This window comes from Meleagris gallopavo, chromosome 2, assembly GCF_000146605.3.
Source record: "Meleagris gallopavo isolate NT-WF06-2002-E0010 breed Aviagen turkey brand Nicholas breeding stock chromosome 2, Turkey_5.1, whole genome shotgun sequence".
Taxonomy (NCBI): domain Eukaryota; kingdom Metazoa; phylum Chordata; class Aves; order Galliformes; family Phasianidae; genus Meleagris; species Meleagris gallopavo.
Genome location: NC_015012.2, coordinates 109612970 through 109622914, shown reverse-complemented (window position 1 = coordinate 109622914; position 9945 = coordinate 109612970). Strand labels below are relative to the sequence as shown.

At 46.8% G+C, this 9945-nt stretch overlaps 1 protein-coding gene across 1 annotated transcript; it reads left to right on the top strand.

The window, feature by feature from the left end:
- The first annotated feature begins 3428 nt into the window (after positions 1-3428).
- On the top strand, positions 3429-9044 carry MRPL19 (mitochondrial ribosomal protein L19). Its single transcript, XM_010708207.3, has 5 exons — positions 3429-3530; positions 3675-3786; positions 6539-6657; positions 7201-7335; positions 8836-9044. Exons 1-5 carry the CDS (start codon positions 3482-3484, stop codon positions 9027-9029), a joined length of 609 nt encoding a protein of 202 aa, XP_010706509.1. The 5' UTR covers positions 3429-3481; the 3' UTR covers positions 9030-9044.
- The last annotated feature ends 901 nt before the right edge of the window (positions 9045-9945 follow it).

The following is a 9945-nucleotide window of genomic DNA, read 5'->3' as shown; positions in this document are numbered from 1 at the left end:
GGCCTCAGACACTGTTTGCTGAACTTCATCTCACTTTGTCACACACTTTGCTTTCCCCTTTTGAAGTCTCATAATGCCTCATGCATTTAATCTCTGAAGCAATGCTGTAAAACTATCTTCTACACAGTCCGTTGGAGTCTACTTTACATTAATTTCAACTTGGGCTTCTACATTAGATTCAGTTCCTCTTAAAGTGTCTTACAGAACAAATGGACGAAGACAGATGTGCGTGGACACATGGGTGATGTGCCACACAAGCCATACCTTCTTTCAGAAGCACGCCAGGAGCCTGGGGCTCAGGTGAGCAGGTCTGAGCATTGCTCCAGCTGCCACACACAGAGAAAAGAACGCTGTTGGTCTGCGGGGTTAAACCACGTGTGGCTCCAACAGGATGCACGCTCAAGCCTGGGGGTGTTTTGACAGAATGAACTGAAGGTTTTCCAGTCCATTGCCTCCCCAAACTCAGTGCTAGAATGCTGTGTCTAAAGAACATTTTTCTTTCACCTCTTCGCTTGCTCTACAATAAGGTAAAGAAAACATATGCTTGACGGCCATCTTAGTGAACAGCTGTATGTGACAGAAAGATCTGGTACTTCAGGACATTTTAGGGAGCATTTAGGATTTAATAATTTTGAATATTAAATTTCAACAATTCATATTAAGCTATGGCAACTCACCATGCCTCACTAAAGGCAAGTCTCCAGAAGGACTAGAGCTGCTGCCAGATGCTTGAATATTCTAATAAAATTCACCATACACAAACGTTTCCAGATTAGCTTTTACATTTCCTTGCAGTCAGCAGTTGCACAGAACCGCTTTGATACTTGGGATAAGCAGGGCGAAGAGGAATCCAGGCATTGCCTTGAGTATACATTGACACGGTTTTTCAAGAGAGCTTAAGGGACTTAGTGAATATGGCAGATGCTCCTAGACTGTGTGGCACACATGGCCTCTCTGCCTGAAGGGTAAAGGGTAGAATTTAGTTAGGTCAAAAGCAGGCTCTTGCCCTCGGTCACTTCCATTAGGAAGATGTCACCATCAAGCTCAGGAGCAGTGGAGCTACTCCACTCCATGGAGACTACCCGCACATTTTCAGTTAGCTTCCTTGAGCCTCCTTTTCTCCACTGGAAAAGCACCTCAGGACACTCTCAGAAAAAAAAAGTGCCAGGTAGCAGTTAACACCTCCTACAAATATGGGCACATCAAACACTCTGAGGGATTCATTAGCATTGCTTTCTCTCCATTTAGGTTTTCTGTGGTATCTCAGTAAACAGGGATCACTTGCAGACTCTGTTTGTACTTTTATGTCTGCACAAACCAGCAAAGTGTAGAAGAGAGGAGAGATGCATTTATGTTATACTGCAGCATAAATGACAAAGGAAGGAGATTCGCTACTGAGATAGCGACTGTTAGAGAGAGGTTTTGGAAAGGAATTAACAAAAGCATTATTTCCACTTTTAAATCCAGTTGAAACCAAACTGTGCCAGGTCCTCAGGTCTGTACTGAACCAATGCCCATTTCCATTTCTGAAGGCAATGACCATATCTGCTTCCTATGTACACAGCAAGGATGAGGTGAGGAAGGCCTCCAGCAGTTATACTCATTGCTTTTGGAATCTGGCCTCTTGGGACACCCTGTTTAACCCCGAGTGCACAGCATATTGTATATCCAGATCTGCTCAGCTTCTTGTAAATATTGCTGTATGTATGGAGACAAAATCATAATAATAGCAGGTGTTACTAACTTGCTGCCTTTCTTCTAAAAAGATACGTTTCCATGGGGAATGTGAAGTGCAGATTCACTCCCTTCTTCACACTCTGATTCTTCACAGACAGCTGTGTTAGGGTTGCTGGAGCATCGCCTTGGGTTTTTAGAAGAAATCTTGGGTATTTAAAACAAAGTGTATCATTTCAGACTGCAACACAGCCTAATTCAGAAAGTGATACTCACAGCTTCAATCCTGTGATGCAAAGACTGACACACGTATCCATGCTGGGACTGAAGAACATTGCCATGTTTTCAGAGCTCAGATCACCCCAATGCTTGTAACAACTTTTACACATCTCTACACTCTGTCAAATAAACCAAGGGTGTTTCTAGATCCACAGTAACTATCTCTGAATTCACTCTGAATCGACACCAGTACAGACTGTCAGGCATCTCTGCATCACAAATACGAACTCCTTCCCTGTCTGGCCAAACCAATGAATGGTCTGAGATCACAGACCACAGCACTTCAGACTTTCATGCCTACAAAAAGTTGAGATGAATCCCAGAGAATAAGAATGAATGGTTGAAACTCAACAGGAAAGGGTGGAGCAAAACGCAAGGCAGATTTAGTGCCTAAAAATCTTTTTGTCACCTATAAGAAGTAAACCAACATTCAGTGAAACCTTCAGCAAGGGAGTTTGTTTCTACGTGGGCCCACGGGGAACCAGTTCTATTGGTGACCTGAGAGACACAGTGAGAAAAACATCAGGGGAGGAAGACAGGTAATTGAAATGCACGTGCCAAATGAAATCTGGTTTTGAAGCGCTGTAAGAAGGACATTGAAATACTGGGAAGATTTCAAAGACAATAACGTGAAGGATGACCTTAAATGGAAGCCCTTGTCCACATATCATAGCTGACAAGGGACGAGGCTCGGCACTGCCTTCTACCGGTCTGGGCTTTCTCCCAGTGAAACACAGATTCCCAACTGAAGTGCATTTTGGTGGGAACAAAAAAGAGCTCCAGCTCTTCTATTAGCTCAACTGTTCTGAGATCCCCTTGATCACCATTATGGTATTGGAATTACTCCTCACACCACAAGATAAAACTTTCTGCCTAGCAAGTACTTAGACATCGAGACCGTGGTAGTAAACATAACAGTATTTTGAGAGGAGCACGGTGGTAGTGAAGAATGTTCTGTACTTTAAGGCCGGAGTGCCCCCTTCTGTCGCATCCCGAATCTAACAGGCGGTACACCGGCAGGCTGCGGAGCCCCGCGGTCGCGAGCAGCACGGCGGCATCGAGCGGCGACTCGGAGCCCAAGAGCTGGCGGCACAGCGGGCGGCCCTTGCTTCGGTGTGCGGGTGCGGGCGGCTGTGGGGACCTCCCCGGCAGCGGCATTGGTGTAATTAGATGGTGAAGTCGGGCATATTTCGAAGGGAAGCCGCAAAGCTGAAGTAACGAGGTGTTACTTATAGCTCTGCACTCTGCGTTTGAGCTTTGCTGCAGCCACCAACTGAATCCAGGCTGTCCCGAACAGCTGAGGAAATCTGACTGAAATATATTTAAAAGCAGCTCAATAATGCCAATGTATATCATCATTTCTGAGTTAATCACCGAGGGTTAACTAGGTTATGAACGGAGCTCAAAAGCGGTCGGGAGTAGAACGACACGCAGCCCCGCTTCGCGCTGGGCGTAGTTTTGGCCCTCCGCGCTCGCCGTAACCACCCTGCACTCTGGCGCCGGCGGAACGGAAGTGGCCGTATTCACTATGGCGGCCGCCTGCGGGAGAGCGCTGCTGCGGGGCGCCCGGCCCGGCCGTGAGCATTGCCCGCCTTTCTCCGCCCGGCCCCGGGGAGGGAGCCCAGGCCTGTTCTGTGGGGAGGGCGGGAGTTTGGGCTGAGAGGCTGTGAGGAACGGTTCCTCTTGAGAACGGCTTTTTTCTGAGCGTTTTGTCTTTACAGGGTGGTTTTCTTCCTCGACGTGTCGAATGAGCAGCGACGGAGAGTCCACAAAATTCCAGCCGCCCCCGAAGCCCATCATTATTGACAAGCAGAGGCAGAGAGAGGAGAGGAGGTAGGAGGGGCGGCTGGGGCTCTGAGGCGTTAGTGCACAAAAACTGCGTGCCGGAAGGGAGTGGAAACGGCCCTGTGCCTTTGGCTGACATCTCGAGGTCAGCTGGGAGCTGAGCGCAGGTTTTGCTGTTTGTCAATTGGACAAGCATTTTTCGTGTCTTCTAAACCCATCTGCATTGCTTTAAGTGGCACGGTGTTTGAAATGGTGGTGCTGCCTCTGGGAGGAGAGTGACAGTGTGATATTGTGCACACTGGGGGTATTGGTCAACAGCTGCACGTACCCAACAGTGGCCAAGAATGCCAACAGTATTCTGGCCTGTATCAGAAATAGTGCAGTCAGAAGGGCTGGTGAGCTGATCTGCCCGCTTTTCTCAGCACTGCTACTGTATGTCCAGTACTGTGTTCAGTTTTGGGCCCCTCACTACGAGAAAGACACTGGAGCCCTGGGTCATGTCCAGAGAAGGGCAACAAAGCGAAGAAAGATCTGGAGCACAGTATTATGGGAGTGGCCAAAAGAACAGGGGTTGTTCAGTCTGGACAGGAGAGGGCTCAGGAGAAACTTTATTTCTCTCCACTGCTAACTGAAAAGAGGTTGTGGCTGGGTGGGAGTCAGCCTCTACTCCCAGGTAGCAGCAAAAGGACAAGAGGTGATGTTGTGCCAGGGGAGGTTCAGGTTGAATAATAAGAAAAATGTATTTTCAGAATGCCCAGGTAGGTGGTGGAATCATTGTCCATGTAGGTGTTCAAGATCCATGGAGATGTGGCACTGAAGGACATGGTTTTGTGGGCACGGTGGGGATGGGTCAACATCTGGACTTGATCATCTGATCCTTTCCAACTTTAATGATACTATGGTTCTATGGTCTTGTGAAAAACAGCATAATCCTCAGGAATGGGAAAAATATTAAAAACATTATAAAATCTTCCATTCTGCCTTCAGATCTGTTAGTATTCATGTCTTTAAGATGTGAAGAGTAAGTGGCTATGGCCCACCTAAGACATGCAGCCTGTAATGAGGTCACCAGGGAGAGCAGGGAGCTACATTTAAATGATGTTTCTCCTGAACTCCTGAACTTACCTGGACTTGAGCAAGGCCTTTGACACGGTCCCCCACCACATCCTTTCACCAAATTGGAGGGATGTGGATTTGATGGGTTGACCACTCGATGGATAAGAAACTGGTTAAAAGGTTGCAGACAGAGGGTGGTGATCAATGGCTCTGTGTCCAGGTGGAGGCCGGCAATGAGCGGCTCCCCCAGGGCTCTGTCCTGGGACCGGTGCTCTGTAACGTCTTTATCAGTGACAGCAATGACGGAATCGAGTGCACCCTCAGCAAGTTTGCTGACGACACCAAGCTGAGTGGTGTGGTTGACCTGGTTAATGGAAGAGATGCCATTCAGAGGGACCTCGAGAGGCTGGAAAGGTCGGCTCAGGTGAACCTGATGAGGTTCAACACGGCAAGGTGCAGAGTTTTGCACTTGGGCCGGAGGAATCCAGGCATCCACACAGACTGGGAGGAGCGGTCCTTGAGAGCAGCCCTGCAGAGAGGACCTGGGGATCTTGATAGATGAAAAGCTTAACATGAGCCAGCAGTGTGCCCTTACAGCTTGGAAAGCAAATGGTATCCTGGGCTCCATCAGCAGAGGGGTGGCCAGCAGGGACAGGGAGGTGATCGTCCCCCTCTGCTCTGCTCTTGTGAGGCCCCAACTGCAGCACTGTGTCCAGGTCTGAGGGCCCCAATACAAGAAAGACAGGGAGCTGTTGGAGAGGGTCCAAAGGAGCCACAAAGATGATCAGGGGACTGGAGCACCTCCCCTGTGAAGACAGGCTGAAGGAGCTGGGCTTGTTCAGCCTGGAGAAGAGAAGGCTGCAGGGTGACCTCATTGCAGCCTTCCACTACCTAAAGGGAGCCTACAGACAGGAGCGGAATCAACTCTTGGAAAGGGTTGATAACAGCAGGACAAGGGGAAATGGATTTAAGTTGAAAGAGGGAAGATTGAGGTTGGATGTAAGGGAAAAATTCTTTACAGAGAGAGTGGTGAGGTGTTGGAACTGATTGCCCAGAGAGGTTGTGGATGCCCTGACCCTGGAGGTGTTCAAGGCCAGGTTGTATGGGGCCCTGGACAGCCTGGTCTAGTATTAAATGTGGAGGTTGGTGGCCCTGCGTGTGGCAGGGGGGTTGGAGATTCATGATCCTTGAGGTCCCTTCCAATCCTGGCCATTCTGTGATGCTGTGAACTCCTGTAACTATGAGGATGAGGGGCAGGCCTGATAGCAGAGGCCTGATGTCATTTCTCATCTTAATGGCTGCCTGCAGGCAGCAGCACCGAGCAGAACCTCCATGTGCTGCCCTATCCATCATCCTGTGCTTCCCGTGTAGCCTATGTAAGGCTTGTCAGGCAGGTATGCATTTGTCGTCTTTCCCGTGCTCTCTCCTGACCAGATGCAGGACTTTTAAAAGTTAAATGTGAGTTAAATGTGCCCATCTTCATTCTCTGGCTCTGAGGCCAAGCCTTCATGCTGTCTGAAGCACAGTGACCCCATGCAAACAGTGTGTTGGTAGTGGCCCTCAGGCCAGGCCAGTACTGTGTCGGGAAGTGTGCCTTCAACTTAGCTGCCAGACACTTGAACTCCAGAGCATGAGGAGGTCAGAGTGTGGCAGTATTTAATTTTTAGGCAAATATTTGGATTTCTTTAATATTTTTATGGAAATGCTTTTGTTTTAAACATTTTAAGTTTGGATTTTCTTACAGGTTTTTGAGCCCTGAATTTATACCTCCCAGAGGAAGAACAGATCCTCTGAAATTCTATATAGAAAGAAAGGATATGGTACAGAGACGAAAAGTCTTCAACATCCCCGAGTTCTATGTTGGTCAGTAGCAGCGCTAGAACTGCCTTACGTCTTAAATATCGTTCATGGGGTGAGATGGTTAACAAGCGTGCTCTGAAATTGTTGAGTATCATGGACCATGACAGCATCTGCTGTGTTAGATCAACCTATATGTGTGTCTGTGCATACTATTTCATATTTTAAACTCTCGTTTAATTTCCAGTGAAAAGATAATACTTCGTGTTTCTTTCAGATAATTTTTTTTTTTTTTTAAGCTGGCATTTCAGTGTGGTTGATGAGTAAAACTCAAAGAATAGAAACTGATTATTTGAATTCAGTTTGTGTAAAAAAAACTATAAAGGTGAAGGCTTAAGGTGGGGGCAGAGCTTTACAGTTAACCTGCAGAATCACTTTTAACCTGTTCTGAATTAATGTATGTTACAATTTATTCTGTTTCTGGCAGTTCAGTTGGATGATTAACCATTTTTGAAATGTACCTAAATGTACTCCATCTGAGCCTTTTACCATGTGTTACTGTTAGTTTGCTCGAACAGCCTGATGTTTTTCCTTTGTTGCTTTTGGCAGGCAGTATACTTGCTGTTACTACTGCAGATCCGTATGCTGATGGCAAAACCAACCGGTTTGTAGGGATCTGCATTCAAAGAGGAGGAAGAGGGCTTGGTGCTACCTTTGTGCTTCGGAATGTGATAGAAGACCAAGGTGGGATTTCAGTTGTGGCAGTAATACTATTTGAACACATGGCACTGCTTAGTCATTTTGTGCCTATATGCTGTATTTCAGATCCGTACTCGCATGAGACTGAACATGTGTGGTGGTTTCACACTGATGGGCAGCTCAGATCCACCACACTGTTCTCATTCTCCCTACTCAAAAGACCAGGGGAAAAAAATATATGAAGAAAGGCTTATAGCTTGAGATAAGGACAGGGAGATCATGCACCAATTATCATTGTGGACAAAACAGACTTGGTGTAAGGGAGATCAATGTAATTTATTGCCTACTAATAACAAACTAAAGTAGCGAAGAAGCAAAAGCAAACTGAAAACACCTTTCCTCCTCTCCTACCTTCTCCCCTCAAGTGGACAGAGAATGGAGGCTGCAGTCATTTCGTAATGCTTTGTATCTTCACTCTGTTCCCCTGCTCCAGTGTGGCATCCCTCCCACAGAATGCAGTTCTTCCTGAACTGATCCTGTGTGGGCTTCTCACAAGCTGCAGTTCTTCAAGATCTGCTGTATTATGGGTCTGTACCACAGACTGCTGTCCTTTGGAAACATTGCTCCAGTGTGGGTGGCAGCTTTAAACAGATCTCGTGCTCCACCGGGCCAAGGGCCTCGTCCTGCAGGGGCTCTCACCTCTTTCAGGCCACATCCACCTGCTGCACTGTGGGCTCCTGTGTGGGCTGCATGTGGAGAACTGCTCTGTTGTGGAAAGAGGCTGCTCCAACATAGACCTCTCCTGGGCTGCAGGGAACTTCCATTCTGCGTCTGCTCTCCTTCTGCACTTACCTTGGTAGCTGTAGGGCTGTTTCTTTCCCATTTCCCTTTTCTCTCTCCCAGATGCTGTGACTCCCACCTGCAACTCCTGTTGAACAGCATTTTTTCCCTTTCCTCAATCTGCTCTCCCAGAGCACACCCAGCATGACTTACAGCTCAGCTCTGGTTATTGGCAATCCCTTTGAAGCAGCTGGTGGTGGCTGTCATGTGCCATAGGACAGTGCAGGGCTTTGCTTACAGAGGCCACCCCTGCAGCCCTTGCTACCAAAACTTTGCTCTGTAAGCCTGAGACAATGTGATTCACCTTGGCTATGCTTATATTTGATCCTGAGAAGTGTACTGCTAGCCATATAAGCAGTAGCCCAGATTGGACACTGTGGATTTGTGTGCACTTGTTGTTCAGGCCCACAGCATAACAAGTGCATCTGTGTACATACACACACACACCTCTTCCTCAGGTTCAATTTATCAATTCAATTATCGTTCACAAGCCATTGTTATCAACGACTGGACTTACTTGCCTGTGCAAATGCAGGTATAATGCATGTAAACAATCACCTGTACCATAGCACTGTATATGTAGTTCTCTGTACAGGTGGAAAGCAGTTCTTGAATTATGCAGAGTTGTAGAACACTGAAGAAATACTAAGTTGGTATTAGTATTTCCAACTATTTGATCACTGAATCAGACTTCCTCTCTCAAAGGTGTTGAAATTTGTTATGAACTGTACAGTCCTCGGATCCAGGAAATCACGGTTCTGAAGCTGGAAAAAAGGCTGGATGACAACCTGATGTACCTGAGAGATGCCCTTCCTGAATACAGTACTTTTGATATGAATATGAAACCTGTGCCTCATTTAGACCATGAAGAAATTCCTGTAAACAAGGTAGGAGTTTAATATTTTAGTGGGAACATAGGGGATAATTCAGTTAACTTTCTGACCGATACAGGGATTACATCAGGGTGGTGAGCAGTCACCTGGGGCTGCTGCAGGGCTCCATTTCAGAGGACTGCATCAGGGAAGAGTCAGTGTGGAAAAGCTTCTGCACGAGAGGTTGATCAGTCATGGAACAGGTTCCCCAGGCCCAAATACGCCAGAGTTCAAGGAGCCCTTGGCCGCAGACAGTGTGGCTGGTTTTATGTGGAGCCAGGGGTTGAACTCCTATGATCCTTTGTAAGTCTCTTCCAAGTGGCCATATGACAGTAGCCTGGAAGGCTCTTAACTTTTAGTTGTGTTAGTTATAAAGGTGATACAGGTATGTAAAATCTGGTGTCTTAATGCTACTCCTGTAGTGAAAACGTTTATAACCAAAGCACCTCCCTTCCTCAGTAGGCAACTTAGAGACCTGCAAGGAGTAACAGCCTGCAGGTTCCTCTGCATTACACTGCAGACAGCACAGCCAACACTATGGAAACTCAATGCTATTGACTTGGGGGGTGGAAGGAGCAAGATCTGTATCTCAGGTGGTCTGGCAGACTGGTAAAAGAATACTATCCAACTTAACTTACCGGAAAAGGAGGAACAGCTGCTGTCATATTTTTTTTTTTTCCTTAGTAAGTAACACAGTTAGAACCGTAGAAGAGTTAGTTAATGGCATGTCAATGTAAGGACCGTGTAATAAATCAGTTTTATTTAGGTATATTAACAAACGTAACAGCCACACAGACAGAAAATCCCTTTTCTCCCAATGATGACCAATAGTCCCCTTAGTTTACTGACAGATTGGTCTGTTTTTTTTCAATTAAAGCAGCACTTGTCTCACTACTTTGGTTCACAGTCAGAATTCTGACCTTTCAATACCTTTTTTTTTTTT

What these genes read in the sequence shown, in the direction of transcription:
- MRPL19 (XM_010708207.3), top strand. Translation starts at nt 3,482, where the DNA reads ATGGCGGCCGCCTGCGGGAGAGCGCTGCTGCGGGGCGCCCGGCCCGGC. An exon ending in GCGGGGCGCCCGGCCCGGCC is followed by an intron (nt 3,531 to 3,674) that starts GTGAGCATTGCC and finishes TTGTCTTTACAG; the next exon opens with GGTGGTTTTCTTCCTCGACG. An exon ending in CATCCCCGAGTTCTATGTTG is followed by an intron (nt 6,658 to 7,200) that starts GTCAGTAGCAGC and finishes TGCTTTTGGCAG; the next exon opens with GCAGTATACTTGCTGTTACT.